Source organism: Salmo salar, chromosome 28 (assembly GCF_965601325.2).
Source record: "Salmo salar chromosome 28, fSalSal1, whole genome shotgun sequence".
NCBI classification, from domain to species: domain Eukaryota; kingdom Metazoa; phylum Chordata; class Actinopteri; order Salmoniformes; family Salmonidae; genus Salmo; species Salmo salar.
The window spans coordinates 30,052,197-30,069,050 of NC_138318.1; the positions used below are offsets into that span (position 1 = coordinate 30,052,197).

A 16,854-nucleotide genomic window follows, 5' to 3' on the forward strand; every position below is an offset into this window, starting at 1 on the left:
GGCTGGCTCCAGGCATAAGCGCCATAAGCTGTCGCTTAAGGCCCCCAGCCGCTAGAGAGTTAGAATAGTAGAATAAAAAAGGTGCAAGTTCGAAATTTGGTTGTACATCAGCAGTTTTGATCTTTTGTTCTCTACTCCCCATGGCAAAAACTTTAACATTTTCTCTGCACCCTATAGCAAAATGTTTAGAATTGCAGGAAATTCACTTTAAAACAAAAAATGTTTTCTCCGCTGTCAAGGGGGGTCACTATTTTTTTTGGCCCGCTCTGTGTGCCCCCCCCAACCAATTCTTGTTTAGGGCCCCCTAAAGACTAGAGCCGGCCCTGGTCACTTTGGATAAAAGTGGCTACTAAATGGCATATATTATTATTACATATAAAATATAGTCAAGAGACTCTTTTCTTTTGTAATTCCCATAAACACTCTAATCTGCTGATTTATAAATATTTTGATCAGACTAGTGACCACATGTATTTGAACAGTAACTCCTATTTGTTCTGGTCTTAATGGCACGTAATGGCGCATAATGGTCTTAGTGGAACATAACAATATAAATGTATTACTTATGAGAGGCTTTTGGAAGCAGTTTATTCCATTGCATATACAGTATTGCACAAATTAGACACCCAGTGGGAAAAACTGGTTACAATGACACATCTTCCTAGCGACATTACAAAATTATGTTTCTGACTTGATGGTCATAATGCTGACCTCCATACAACCTCTTGTAAGCTACAATCTCATAATTCAGACCTCATAGCTCTAAATTATAACAGATCTATTGGACAATATCTATTCTCATTATGACTAAAGATGGAAAACACAACGCACCAACAGGTAATTCAATTCAAATTATAAAAGGGCCAAGTGTTCACTTATGCTTATCGAGAGCAAATACCAACATCCTATTATCAAACACAGATTCAAATAAAGTTTCAATAGAACAATTCCCAACCTTCCATCCATCATGTCCCCCCTCCCCCCTACCATTTTATTATGAATGTGATTTCTTGTATACCTGATGCAATGACAATTATTCCCATATCAATTACAAGCAGCTGAATGCCTGCATGCATGCACTCTGTGAACTTCACATTGAATGATACACTTTCTATGTGATGTGAAAGATTGAGGTCTTGAAGTACTTAGTGACAGTAGGAACCCCGTTTAATGAAAAGGCATGGTTCAAAAAAGCGTGGTTCAAATAGTCCAGAATCAGTGGAATGCAAAACGCTAAAATAATGCTGTGCTCTATTCAAGTCATGCTTATATATCATGTTGACTGTGAAATTGTCTTTAGCTTGTCAGAGGAATGGGTTGAATACTAACACATACAACCTGGCCAAAAAGCTATTCCGTAGCTTAAACAGACTGAAATAAATACTTCACCTCATGGTGGTACTGTAGTATGCACTGCCCTATAGCTCATACAACAAAGGATCAAAGGTAACAAAAACACAATTTCACATTTGTTTGGAAAAAAGCAACTATATTTTTCAACCAACTTTGTCAGTGTTTGTACAGGTCAAATATTTGACACACAATGTACATTTCCCTAAATTAGTCCCTCATAATACCACTGCATTTCCCACAACACCTGTAAAATCCAAGCATATTTTGCCAAGACATTTTTCCAAGAAAAATACTCATCAAAACACTCCAGACACTGCAATGATGACAAAAGTGGCATTAGGTTTTGACAAACGAACTCATTCACCCAATCATGCAATTCACATGTACGCACTGTACATCCTGTACTCTGGATATGTTTTTCTGATATTGTGGCTAACAAATGGATTGTTTTCACTCTTTTGATCAGAGTTGTTATTGTGAAGATATCTTTAAAATGAAATGATTTAATGTGTTTTATATGGAAATGAAGCTACTGCCTTATGAATTCATCCGATTTTAGTTACCTTTAGTCTCTCATCACAGCCATCGAGCAGCTGATTGGTTCTGGGTTTAAAAAAAATGCTAATAGATTTGATATTTTATGAAGATTATAGATCTTTGATGAATTAAAGACCAAAAAGCATAACATATTAAAGCACTCTTAGCCTCGAAGAGCAAATAAGATGTAACAAATTTGTGTTCAGTGTTTCCCCACACTGAAGTGTACAAACACACTCACAGACACACACACACACAAACGTTTATCTTACCTCTTTTAGTGTTGGACTGAAGACTTATCAACGTCAAGGTACTGGAGTGACGAGCCACCCTTTCTGTCTCTCCCAACTCGGATTCCCTGCCGCTGACCACTAATTCCCTTCTAGTTCTGTCTCCCCTACCACAAGGACCTTGGACTGTGCCTCAGGACAACCTGGCTCTCCCTGTCATTGGAGGCTGCTGAAGGGAGGACGGCTCATAATAATGACTGGAACAGAGCAAATGGAATGGCATCAAACATGTGTTTGATGTATTTTATACCATTCCATTAAAACCGCTCCAGCCATTACCATGAGCCCGGCCTCCCCAATTAAGCTGCCACCAACCTCCTGTGGTCCCTGTTCACTTGGCCGTGCTGCTGATCCAGTTCTGCTGTTCCGACTGACACTGTGGGCCCCTGACTTGATTTCACAGTCCGTGATACCTTGTCCTGGACCATGCTGATCCCCCCCTTTAATTCAAGTAAAAATCTGTTTGCCATTGCCTTAAAGAGTCCTAAAAGGATGTAATCTCTTCATGTAACCAGTTTTCAAGTTAAATAGTGCAGTACACTGTTTCCACTCTGCCTACCATTTGATTGGGCCCTTGAAAGCTTTTGTAAATTTGACCAGTAATCCATGTTGTATTATGCTAACTTTCTTTTCTACTACTTATTTTTGTGAATGAAATGCCCCACTCTTTGTATGAATTTGCCCAGTTTGTTTTCATGGTGGCTATGTGTCTGCTGGCCAGTGTGGTTGTGTTGTTCATTGGTGGAGCTACTTTTAGCAGAGTACATGCTCTTGGTCCTCTCTGGGGAGTGTATGAGGGCAGGGCCTGTTGCAGATTGTGAGGAATGGGGTCGCTCCTTCTCCAATGAACAGAAAGGCTCAAATCTGCTATACAAACGACTATCGCCACCCCGATCGCTACGCCAATTTCCTGATGCAAGCCTTGTCCTTTCATGCATTTTATCAATGGAAGTATGCTGCCCTTGTGTCCCCATGGATTTAGTTCTGTCAGGAAGATTTTGGTGCAGCTCTTCAGTGCTAAAACGAGGGGTTGAGGATAACCCTATATCATCTGCATAGTGGTTCTTGTCCATCTGGAGCATGCTACTCAGTGATGCAAACTTCCTCTCTCGCTCTGGTCTTTGTCCCTCTTCGTCAGTGACTATGATGTCTGAGCTACCACCCCTTTTAGGGGAACCCCCTTTAGGGGAACCTTCTTTTTTCTCCGGTATTTTGAGCAATGATCTGATTTGCTTGGTGCTCTTCTTGAGGAAACGTGGTGAACCCAATGCCGTGCTGGTGGACTTGTAAGTGGGCTCTTTGCTATTCATATCAAGGGCTGCTGCAGACACAGTTCTGGAGGTAGGCTCTTTGCTATTCATATCAAGGGCTGCTGCAGACACAGTTCTGGAGGTAGGCTCTTTGCTGTTCATATCAAGGGATGCTGCAGACACAGTTCTGGAGGTAGGCTCTTTGCTGTTCATATCAAGGGCTGCTGCAGACACAGTTCTGTAGGGAGGCTCTTGCCAAATAGAAACAGGGGGGCTCTTTGTGTTCACAACGTTTTTGACGTCATAATGAGAGACAGATCTCTGATCCTTATTCAAATTTGAAGAATATCCTCCATTCTGTGCACCCAATCTTGTTCCACCACCATCTGGCTGGCTCCTCCCAAAGGCCCTACCGTACATGTGACTGGAGGACTCTTTATTGACTCTGTAGTCACTGTTGGTCTTTGAGTCTGCCACACTGTGTCTTTTGTGCCAGTTGTCTTGAAGGAGCTCAGGGGCTTTCATTACCAGTCCCTCTTTGGCTCTTCCCAGGCAGGCATAGACTGACTGATGTGGGTCTCTTCCTGGGCCATAGCCAATGTTATTCCTAGGATCATCCAAAATCTGCAGACTCCGCCTTTTCATTATGTATTCATCTTGTCTCATTCTGTTTTCCATCGATGTTGCTGGATTCCATTGCAATTGCATTGAAGAGTAATACGGTGCATTGTTTGGCTTTGCAGAGGGGTCGACCTGACGTATGGAAGAGGAAGAGTTGTTTGAGTGACTGTTTGTCTCTGGTTTCTCTGGAATAGTGGACTTGAAAACAAGGGATGACCTAAGTCTGGAAGGAATCAATGAGCTAGTTTTGTTTTCCTGTGCTTCATACTGGTCCAGATAGTCACAGGATTCCCCAATAGGATCATCAGTGTTATTGAGGTAAGACTCTATCCTATATGTGCGCAAGAAGGACTTAGCCGTGTTCTTCAAAGTTGGCATGTTCCGCTGCATAGAGCGGACTTGTTTGTCATTCCCGTGGTAGGACTGGCGAAAATTGCGACCTCTGATTATCTGTACCCCCTGAGAATGGTCTTCCAAAGCATTGGAAAAGTGGCTTCTTCCAGGAGCACAGTGATTACCTCCATCTCCAGCCACGTTCCAGTTGCTTGCCCCATACCTTGTGTTGTGTGGAACATATGGGACTTCTTGTCTCTCCCCAGCATAACTGTGCCTTTTCAGGAAGTTCACAGTCTCTGCAGACTGGAACTGATGGATGCGGTTTTGAACACTCTGGCCGTGATTCATCATGGGTCTGTGTTCAAATGGCTCCTTGTCATAAAGTCTCTCCTCCATCTCTCCGATATGGCTCGTCATGCCCGTCTGTCTCTCACAGGCTTTCCTGTACACTGTGTCCAGGGTATGTCTCAACTGGTCCTTCCTCTCAAAGGCTTGTCTGGATTCAGAAGCATACTTTGCCCGAGCATGTCTTCCATTCCGTTCTAGTAGCACAGTCTCGGGAGGGGTGAGAACTGCTGGCACGAAGGAACGGGCGAAGAGCGTTCTAAACTCCTCGTCATAGGACTCCACCAGCTGGCCTGTTATGACCTGCACCATACTTAGGTTGATTTTCTCATAGGACCACATGAAGCTAGGCAGAGAAGAATAAACAGAGAGCAGCAATTGCTTCAGTGAAAATGAAATAACAGCCATTTTTATCTCAGTCAACTGCACACGGTAAACTGAGGTAGACAGTTTCACAATATCAGTAAATTGTTGAAGATGTATCGAAGATACGCCTTCAGGTTGTCTAAAGTAAAAAATAAAAATAAAAGTCATATTGCCTCATCTGTTACCCATAGGTATTCTAGGAATTTATCAGCCCCTACCTCATAAAAATTCAGTTTTTGAAAAGTGAACCCTTTTCGATTTTTATCCCAATCTTAAATGTTTTCTTATTTCAAGAGTTCTGTGTTCCTTATAGAATTGAAATACAGGCTCTACAGACAGCCCTGTCATGTAACATTTTGGAACAGAACTTCTTCCTAAAAACTTTGTCCAAGTTTTCATTCTCATTTTCCATTCATTGTTTACTTCACAGATGTAAGAATACAATTATGATTGGTGTAAATATTCAGAAAACCATCCCTTTAAGCCTTACCCTTACCGTGTTCAAATAGTCACTGTTAAAATACAAAGAAAGAACATGATAATGACTCAATAAAGTGCCTTTCATTTATAGCTAAAGAACATTTTAATCAATATTGGAAAAGCCTTTTTCTGAGCTGCTAAGATTATCATACAATAACGATAGTGTACTTGCTATCCGGAATCCTTGGGACGTCCCAGCTCTGACGTCACCCCCATTGAAGTTGATATGGTTAAGGTTAGGGTAAGAGTAGGGGTTAAGGTTAGGGTTTAGGGTAGGGAAGTCCCAAGGTACCTGGATTGCACGAAGAGTAACAATAGGGTGAGGTTATTGGACATTTCTTCTCCCTGAGCTCCTAGCTCCATTTACCTGTATGATCCGTACACCACTGTTTGGCAGTCCACCAACAGAAACTTCTGCTCCATTGCTCCATGAAATGTAGCTCCTGAACGACAGAGGTAATCCTGACCCTTCACTGTCCGTACTCTCATGTTCTGTAGACCAAGAGAGTCAGTGGAATGTTACCAAGACCATTCTATGGTAACACATCGCTTTATGCAAAGCCTGAATATATATATATATATATATATATATATATATATATATATATATATATATATAAATAAAAATAAAAGGTTTATTGTCACATACACCAGATAGGGGCAGTGTAATGTGTTGTTTTATAGGGTCAGCCATAGTAGTACGGCACCCCTGGAGCAAATTAGGATTAAGTGCCTTGCTCAAGGGCACATCGACAGATTTTTCACTTTGTCTGCTTGGGTATTCAAACCAACAACCTTTCGGTTACTGGCCCAACACTCTAAATGCTAGACTAACTGTCGCCCTTTTGTGAACATGCTTAAAGGGTGTGGTTGCTGCGTGCTAAATACCTCATCCCTCTGGTAATAAATACAGTTAACTGCCAAAATAAAGGAAACACCAACATAAAGTGTCTTAATAGGGCGTTGGGCCACTGCGAGCCAGAACAGCTTCAATGCATAGATTCATCCCTCTGGCAATAACTACCTCGCCCTTTAAACTGCCTCACCCTGCAAAAACAGGAGGAGTGAGACTTTGACTTCTTTCGTCTGTCATTTTGAGGGCCTATTGTCAGTGGTTGAATCAATACTGTTTATATGATGAGAGGACGATCAGTCGATGCATGTAGATCTCTACCTGCATACGTTACCATTGTAGCAGAGGATCTGAACTTACCCTAAGTTTTGGGATTTGGATGTCTTGATTCTCAGCCATTAAGAGAAAGCTTTGCAGATGAAATTCATCCAGAAGCACATAAACTGGAATTCCTCTGGTGGAGGCATCAACCACCTCTTTGAATATATCCACATCTGTAAAAATGTCCATTACAATTGCAATAACCTGTGGGGAAAGAAGGGACAATAACAACACAAATTAGAACCAGAAGTACAGAAAAACATGATGATTTATGAAAATAATTTGTATACCATTACATACTAAACTCAGCAACAACAAAAAAAACATCCTCTCACTGTCACGCCTGCTCAGGCTCTTCCCCCCTGGCGCTCGAGGGCGCCAGACTGCCCTGCATTATGCACTCCTGCCACCATCATTTACGCACACCTGCCTTCCTTCGTCACGCGCATCAGCGATATTGGACTCACCTGGACTCACTCAATCACCTGTTTATTACTTCCCCTATATTTGTCAGTTCCCCAGCTCTGTTCCCTGCTGCTGCATTGTTTGTCATATGTCCGTGTTACCCATGTGCTGCCACTGTTCCTGTCTTGTTCTATGTCTATTCCCGAATAAATGTCTGGCTCCCTGTACCTGCTTCTCCTGTCCAGCGTCGGTTCTTACAGGGGGGTCAAAATCAAAAGTGTGGCCACCAGCTGCATTTAGTACTGCAGTGCATCTCCTCCGCATGGACTGCACCAGATTTGCCAGTTCTTGCTGTGAGATGTTACCCCACTCTTCCGCCAAGGCACCTGCAAGTTCCTGGACATTTCTGGGGGGAATGGCCCTAGCCCTCACCCTCCGATCCAAAAGGTCCCAGACATGCTCAATGGGATTGAGATCCGGGCTCTTCGCTGGCCATGGCAGAACACTGACATTCTTGTCTTCCAGGAAATCACGCACAGAACGAGCACTATGGCTGGTGGCATTGTCATTTTGGAAGGGTACCACATGAGGGAGGAGGATGTCTTCCCTGTAACGCACAGCGTTGAGATTGCCTGCAAGGACAACAAGCTCAGTCCGATGATGCTGTGACACATCGCCCCAGACCATGATGGACCCTCCACCTACAAATCGATCCGGCTTCAGAGTACAGGCTTCGGTGTAACGCTCATTCCTTCAACGATAAATGCAAATTCGACCATCAACCCTGGTGAGACAAAACCGCGACTCGTCAGCGAAGAGCACTTTTTGCCAGTCCTGTCTGGTCCAGCGATGGTGGGTTTGTGCCCATAGGCGACATTGTTGCCGGTGATGTCTGGTGAGGACCTGCCTTACAGCAGGCCTACAAGCCCCCAGTCCAGCCTCTCTCAGCCTATTGCGGACAGTCTGAGTACTGATGGAGGGATGTGCATTCCTGGTGTAACTCGGGCAGTTGTTGTTGCCATCCTGTACCTGTCCCGCAGGTGTGATGTTCAGATGTACCGATCCTGTGCAGGTGTTGTTACACATGGTCTGCCACTGCGAGGATGATCAGCTGTCCGTCCTGTCTCCCTGTAGTGCTGTTTTCGGCATCTCACAGTACGGACATTGCAATTTATTGCCCTGGCCACATCTGCAGTCCTCATGCCTCCTTGCAGCATGCCTAAGGCACGTTCACGCAGATGAGCAGGGACCCTGGGCATCTTTCTTTTGGTGTTTTTCAGAGTCAGTAGAAAGGCCTCTTTAGTGTCCTAAGTTTTCATAACTGTGACCTTAATTGCCTACCGTCTGTAAACTGTTAGTGTCTTAACGACCGTTCCACAGGTGCATGTTCATTCATTGTTTATGGTTCATTGAACAAGCATGGGAAACAATGTTTAAACCCTTCACAATGAAGATCTGTGAAGTTATTTTGATTTTTATGAATTATCTTTGAAAGACAGGGTCCTGAAAAAGGGACGTTTCTTTTTTTGCTGAGTTTATTGTATGTTATATACTGGATGGGTCAAGCCTTGAATGCTGATTGGCTGACACCCGTGGTATATCAGACCGCATACTACGGGTTTGACAAACCATTCATAGTTACTGCTCTAATTATATTGGTAACATCGCGGCTAAGAACAGCCCTTAGCCGTGGCATATTGGCCGTATACCACACCCCCTCGGGCATTATTTCTTAAGAACAACACCATAGTGCTGATCGAGTGTTAATTAGAGTATGAGGCATTACTGTAAGCTCAGGAAATCTGTCTGATTTGTGGACTGTGATGCCGCCAAAAATACAGGTGACAAAAATGGTACTTCAGGAGCTCATTAGATAGTGGTTAAGGCTGTGTGATATCGTCATCCTTCCATATGTGTTATACTAGGATCTGTCTCTGACAGGTTACCGCTTTCTTATCCATTTGTGGGTAATCAGAACTGCACTATTTGGTGACATAATGGATACTACCTGATGACCAAGACCTATTACAGTTAGGTAAAAACATGTTGTTTCATGTCACTAAAAGTACCTTTAAAATGCACCCTTTTACAGTCAGGATGCAACCTGACCATCAAAACAACAAAAACACACTCAGCACACTGCAATATATGTGCCATATACCTAGTTAAAATATGTTCACTTTGAAGCAAATGTCACACTGTGTTGACTCTTCCTTTTTTGCTAGTGCTATCTATACTGTATAGTATCGCAAGAGGTAACTGGTAACTTAGTAAGTGTGTGGTCACAAGGACATTGACACTGTGTTTACCATATTTACTGTGACAAGTAGGACTTGGTTTGACACATGGATGGAAGATTTACCTCTATACACACCAAATTCCTCTGGCTAACACACTATACATGTATATACAAAAGTATACCCAAAAGTACCCCTTCAAATTAGTGGATATGGCTATTTCAGCCCCATTGTTGTTGACAGGTGTATAAAATCGAGCACCAGCCATGCAATCGCCATAAACAAACATTGGCAATAGAATGGTCCGTACTGAAGATCTCAGTGACTTTCAATGTGACACCGCCATAGGATGCCACCTTTCCAACAAGTCAGTTCATCAAATGTATGCCCTGCTAAAGCTGCCCCGGTCAACTGTAAGTGCTGTTATTGTGAAGTGGAAACATCTAGGAGCAACAACGGCTCAGCCACGAAGTGGTAGACCACACAAGCTCACAGGACGGGACTGGCGAGTGCTGAAGCGCTCAGCGCGTAAACATCGTCTGTCCTCGGTTGCAACACTCACTACCGAGTTCTAAACTGCCTCTGGAAGCAACGTCAGCACAATAACTGTTCGTCGGGAGCTTCATGAAATGGGTTTCCATGGCAGAGCAGCCACACACAAGCCTAAGATCACAATGCACAATGCAAAGTGTTGGCTGGAGTGGTGTAAAGCTTGCCGCAATTGGACTCTGGAGCAGTGGAAACTGCTTTCTCCAGAATGATCAATCACGTTTCACCATCTGGCAGTCCGACGGTGGAATCTGGGTTTGGCAGATGCCAGGAGAACGTTACCTGGTTGAATGCATAGTACCAACTGTAAAGTTTGTTGGAGGAGGAATAATGGTTTGTTGAGATGGGTGTGGAAGAACTTGACTGGCCTGCACAGAGCCCTGACCTCAACCCCATCAAACACCTTGGGGATGAATTGGAATGCCGACTGCGAGCCCGGCCTAATCACCCAACATCAGTGCCCGATCTCACTAATGCACGTGGCTGAATGGAAGCAAGTCCCTGCAGCAATGTTCCAACATCTAGAGGAAAGCCTTCCCAGAAGAGTGGAGGCTGTTATAGCAGCAAAGGGGGGACCAACTCCATATTAATGCCCATGATTTTGGAATGAGATTTGTATTTGGAATACTTGTTGTTAATACTAGCTAGACAATGTAGACTAAATCACATGAGAAACTACAGTAAAACTATAGCTTGAGTGTTCTGATAGGAGATTTGTAAATGTTCAAAATAACACATCCTTGACCGAAGCGGATGAAGGAGCAAATATAATTATCAGGGGTTTGGCATTGCATAGCCAACAGATTATATGACTGCATGATAGGATTCAAAGTACACTCTCAGAATAAAGGGTACAGTTAGGGCAAAGTACAATAGATCAAAAGCCCTTGAATTTGCTACATTGGTGTTAGAAGTTTTATGGCGGAGAGGTGTGTACACGTGAGGGACTTGGCATAGAGAAGAGGTACATTTTTGCCACTTAAAATTATCAAATGGCTTTGTCACTGTGGTGGTACCCTAAAAAGGCACATTTGTACCTTTTGGCTCTTTTGAGGTACGAACTGCAAAGGTACAATTATGTACTTATAACTAATTGTACAATGGATGTACCTTACAGGGTAGCACTACATTGACAATCATTTCTACCCCTTTAAGTACAATTCGGTACCTTTTTTTTTCTGAGAGTGTAGTTATGACTGCTACGATGATAGGTTTTCAGGAACATCCTTTCATGATCCCAGTTCCTGTACAACCGGTTCTTTCTTTGAACACAGCATTGACAGATTTCTTGCATGACAGCTGCAGGCAATCCATGATCTGTGTACTGTCCTGCAGTCCTGCTGTGCAACGTAAGGTAAAAGTCTATTGATCTTTACATTTCTATTTCTGGTAATGGTAGTCTGAAAATGTCTTGTGAATCACACAGAGAACAAGGTTAGAAGCAGGATAATCTGTACATGGCTTAATCTCAGGATTTGACCCACAACTATGAGAATTACCTCACATTCAAGGATACTGGGTGAGTTTTCGTTGCAGCGGTACCTATACTTTTACTCATGAAGATAAATTGTAAAAAAATATATATATATTTTATAGACCCACCGTGACACCACCTCAGACACACCTGTCTAGTGAAAAGGAACTATGTGGGTATAATTCTGCCCTGGGAGAAAAGGGAGTTGTGATGTAAATAATTTTGTCCGGGAATAGTTTCAATTTGTGATTCAGGAGCTATCACGTTCACACAAAGAGTCACAGTTGAAGAACAGACATTATTGTATATACTGTATAGTATATACTATACTAATTTACTATAATAATAATAATAATACATAAAAAAAAGGAGCAGCAGCATTTAAAAAAGACAACTATTGTAATTTGCATTCCATAAACTCCATTAGCTCCGTAAGCATTGCCATTGTTGTTGACACAATGCATTGCAGGATTACCTGTCTGGCATTCTGAATGTGTTTCCGGATCACCTCTTTGATGGTGGGTCTGTTAAGTCTGGGTGGATGGAAGAACAGATGTATATTGGTTTGCAGTCTATCAGGCATGACCTCCGGCCACCCTAACTCCAAGTCAGGTGTTGCTATGTCAGAGTCCACAGGCCAGTATGTTCCAGTTGAAGACTTGCTGGCCGCAGCGTCCGGAGCTGGGCCGTCAATTTCTTCTGTGTGGTTGCTAGGCAATGGCTGTGAGGCGTTTGTAGTGATGAAGTGGAGTTCATCTTCTGAGAGGAAGCTCCCCATCCGCTCGGACTTGAGGAACTTCTGGTAGCTCTCTCTGCCGTCATTCACCAGGGAATCAATGGCAAGGCGATAGGCCTCCTTATAGTGGGGCTGAATGTAATCTTCAGGCTTCAACTCTTCCTTCAAGGAGGACAGCAGGGAGAGGTGTTGGGAATCCATCATAAGGGTGGCTTAGTGCGTTCTGTTACAGGTGGTGGATGCTTGAAGTCAAAGAGACAAGAAGCAAGGCATTAGAAAAACAATCTGATAGAGAGTGTGTCTTCCTTTAAATAAATGTTGTGTTTTCACTGAAAATACATTTTGGCATTTCCCAGGTCATGTTTGTCCAACTTCTAGGAAGATTTTAATCCACTTAACCCCAAGATTTCCCCAAGTTTTCACCATCATTGTAAAGCTTTGGGGCATCAACCCTGTGACAATATTTTACCATTGAATGCAATGTATTGACATAAACTCAATAGGTTGACACTCATCGTTTCCCATTGAATGCAATGTATTGACAGAAGCATCAATTGGTTGAAGTTTCTCTTTTCCCATTGAATGCAATGTATTGACATAAACGTCAATAGGTTGACACTCATTTTTTCCCATTGAATGCAATGTATTGACAGAAGTATCAATTGGTTGAAGTTTCTCTTTTCCCATTGACTGCAATGTGTTGACATAAGCGTCAAGCCTTTGGCACTCATCTTTTCCCATTGAATGCAATGTATCAATTGGTTGATCCTTATCTTTTCCCATTGGCACCGCAAATCCTGGTGGGAGCATGGCCAGTATACCTAAGCATCAATTTGTTGATGCCTAACTTTTTGCAAAAACGTGACAGGATGACGTTTTAATAATGGGATAACATATTATATTATGCGAAAAGCAACAACGTTTGTTTTCTACTCTTGTTCAAAGTTAAATAAATCCACCAGCCAATTGAGGTGTAAATCAGGGCAGCCCCCAACTAACAGAAGTATCTTAAATGTAATTTGATAGCTCGAGGTAAGGTGAAAATCAGATGTTGTCAAATAAACACCTTTAATAATTTCATTACCCCCACCCTTTGATGTCTATATACAGGCTGGAGCCGAGTTGGAATGTTTGTATTTCTCTGCAGTCAATTAGGGAACCCTGCCATGCTCTACATCAATGCTTAATAACAGCTGGGTTTAAAGGAGATCTTAAAGGGATAGTTTGCCATTTTGACAATGGATACCATTTTTATGTCTCTGTGCTCAGTATGCAGGAAGTTCAAGGTCATTTTGACAGCTAGTGCTAACTAGCTTAGCGCAAAGACTGGAAGTCTTTGGGTACAGATAGTATTTGTACTAACTAGTTATCATGAAATTACATCCCTTGAATGGTATTCACGAGTTCATCTCTCTGGAGAAGTACATAAAGGGCTTCATTGCCAAAATCCAGAACTATTCCTTTAAGATATAATTTAAACCCAGATGTTATTAAGCATTATAGAATAGGTGGGTCTAATCCTGAATGCTGATTGGTTAAAAGCACATTCCAGTCGGTGTCTATTAACAGCAGCTAAATCTATGCCGTTAAAATGCCTATTTACTCTGTTCCATCTGACCGCGCATTCCACTGTCTCATCAGCCCAGGCAAGGAAGTTATAAACTTCATCTCCTCTATAAAAAAGCATGATCTCACATTTGTTATTTTTTTCTGCCCCCTTTTTCTCCCCAATTTCGTGGTATCCAATTGGTAGTTACTGTCTTGTCTCATCGCTGCAACTCCCGTACAGACTCGGGAGAGGCGAAGGTCAAGAGCCATGCATCCTCCAAAACACAACCCAAATTGCTTCTTGACACAATGCACATCCAACCCAGAAGCCAGCCGTACCAATGTGTCGGAGGAAACACCGTACACCTAGCAAACCAGTCAGCGTGCACTGCGCCCGGCCCGCCACAGGAGTCGCTAGTACGCGATGAGACAAGGATATCCCTGCCGGCCAAACCCTCCCTAACACAGACGACGCTGGGCCAATTGTGCACCACCCCATGGGCCTCCTGATCGCGGCCGGGTGCGACAGAGCCTGGGCTCAAACCCAGAATCTCTGGTGACACAGCCTTAGACCTCTGCACCACCCGGGAGGCCCTCACATTTCTTTTAAACATTTAGTTTTCAACAGCGGAGATTTGTATTAAGCTTACTGTCTGTCTCGCTGACATCGTTTCAATATTCAAATTCGATCTCCAATTGTCCCATAGTAATGAACGTGTCGGGGTCGGGAGTCTGGACAAGAGAGAGAGGCAGGCAGCGTTTTTTAGCCAGTCAAAATCATGAATCAGCTGGCATCATTGTTATAGATATATACACAGAAATGTCAATTGAAAAAAGATAAAACAAAACGAAGTGCAGCTAGTTTGCAGTCTTTCCAGCTCCAGTTTGAAGTTATTGTGTTAGCTGTGTTGTTGGCTAGCTCCTCTGAATAACAGTGTCCTGATGACTGAGCACATTCTCAATGCCAGATGAAATTGTGCCTCATTAGCTCATTGTTATGGATGTATCCAAATAAATGTCACTACAAAACAGCTTAAACAAATGCAGCTACTGTTGTTATTCTGTCTACACTGTTTGACGTGACTGTAAGTTAGCCATAGTTGGCTAGCTAGCAAGCAAAGGATAAGAACATTGCCAGCCAGTATAGCAATGGAACATTTAGAACGAACATCCATAGATACAGAACAATGAGACTGAACGACTGGATCGCGTCCCTGGCAACCGAACCAATAGAACGAACGACCAGCCGGCTTGGGTAGCAACCCTAGATTTGTGTCGGGACTATATCTTGTAGAAGGATGAAACAGTATGAATAAATTCATCAATATAATGTTTTTAATGAAAATATGTAAATTATTATTTGAATATGTTGGTAAGCTGTTGTATTAAAGTGATAATGCTCTCAAAGGTGGTGTTTGGAGGATATATTGGCACAACACCTGTGCCAACATATCCTCCAAACACAGGGTTCTCGGGCATCATCACTTAATTGATGTAGAGCATGGCAGGGTTCCGTAATTGAGAGCTGAGAAATACAAACATTCCAACTCGGCTCCAGCCTGTATATAGACATCAAAAGGTGGGGGTAATGAAATGAGTAAAGGTGTTTATTTGACATCCTCTGATTTTCACCTTACCTCGAGCTATCAAATTACATTTAAGATACTTTGGTTATTTGGGTGCTGCCCTGTTTACACCCAAATTGTCTGGTGGATTTATTTAACCTTGAACGAGCGTTGAAAACAAAATGCAAGAAGCATAATATGACATGTCATTCAGGCTCATCAAGTAGTTAAACATAATAAACACTAAACCTGACACCTATAACCACCATTAGCTAGAGACCATAAATGAAACAGCTGTACCAAATCAGCATACTAATGAGCCACTAAACCTAACCCTAACCTTAACCACACTGCTAACCCTAATGCCTAACCCTTAGCTTAAATTAAGACCAAAAAGCAAATTTTTGTTTACAGAAATTTTTACAATATAGCCAGTTTCGACTTTGCAGCTGGCCTATCTAGTGGAAATCGTTCAGTTCTAACTCCAGGACAAGACTCACCATGACAATAAACGTCAACCTGCCTAATGGGGACTTTAAGGTTAATACATAGGCGACTTACAGTTAGTGCATTCGTCGTAAGGTAGCTAGATGGCACAACCACACAGTCATTCTAAGGGTGGTAGGTAGCCTAGCAGTATAGAGCGTTGGGCCAGTAACCAAAAGGGTGCTGGTTTGAATCCCCGAGCTGACTAGGTTGAAAAGGGCAAGGCACTTAACCCTAAGATAAGAGCGTCTGCTAAATGACGTACAATTACAATTTCTCCTCAATTAAGTAGCCATCAGCAAAGACAGTGCTAGTAACAAAAGACAAGTGTTTCCTTGATTTTTGAAAGAATCTCTTAATTGTTATGAGAAAATATTTAGATGAATAGGGATGATGCGTATTGTTATGCATATTGTTATGCATGTTGTTATGTGTATTGTTATGCTTATTGCTATGCGTATTGTTACGCTTATTAGTCCATGTGTCTGTTGTTATTCATTCTCGTCTATTTAATTATTTTAAAGCATACTGTACATTCCATATCACAACAGTCTAATGTTAAACTCTATAGTAGTTACTTACATTAAAAGTATGAGTTATAGAAAAATCCTCTTGTAGTTTCCCAATAAATTCCAGTACTGCATTTTTCAATGTATTCTTCCGACTGTTTAGACGTATTGGAGCAAAGCTGATATCTGCCAACTGAAGTAACAAAGACAAGGAGGTGTCTCAACATGAGAAGCACTCTGTGGATGGAGGGTGTGGATTCCAGTTTTCTCATGCAAATAGCAATGGCTTCAAACTTGCTCACAGGCCAAGGGCTGCCATAAACCTGTTTCAGATAGGAGTCACACCCCTTTCTTCTTCAAGCGTTCAAAGTTGAATTATGGTGTGTAGACAATGGAGGTTTTGATAGTCAGTTATCTTTTCAAGCAAATTTAAAGGCGTTGCAATTTTTACATATAATATGGTAATATGTAATTAAGCTTTAACTGTACTTGTTAACTTATTTGGTGACACTTACCTATCATAAGTATTCACCCCCCTTGGATTTCTTCACATTTCATTGTGACAAAGAGGGATTAAAATGTATATAATTGTC

General features: G+C 42.2%; 1 protein-coding gene across 1 annotated transcript; it reads right to left on the minus strand.

Moving 5' to 3' along the window:
• Positions 1-571: 571 nt before the first annotated feature.
• On the minus strand, positions 572-16,529 carry sack1b (scaffolding CK1 anchoring protein B). Its single transcript, XM_014180159.3, has 5 exons — positions 16,335-16,529; positions 11,893-12,395; positions 6,792-6,956; positions 5,946-6,070; positions 572-5,078 (listed from the first exon to the last, which is right to left on the minus strand). Exons 2-5 carry the CDS (start codon positions 12,355-12,357, stop codon positions 2,816-2,818), a joined length of 3,018 nt encoding a protein of 1,005 aa, XP_014035634.1. The 5' UTR covers positions 12,358-12,395; positions 16,335-16,529; the 3' UTR covers positions 572-2,815.
• Positions 16,530-16,854: the final 325 nt, after the last annotated feature.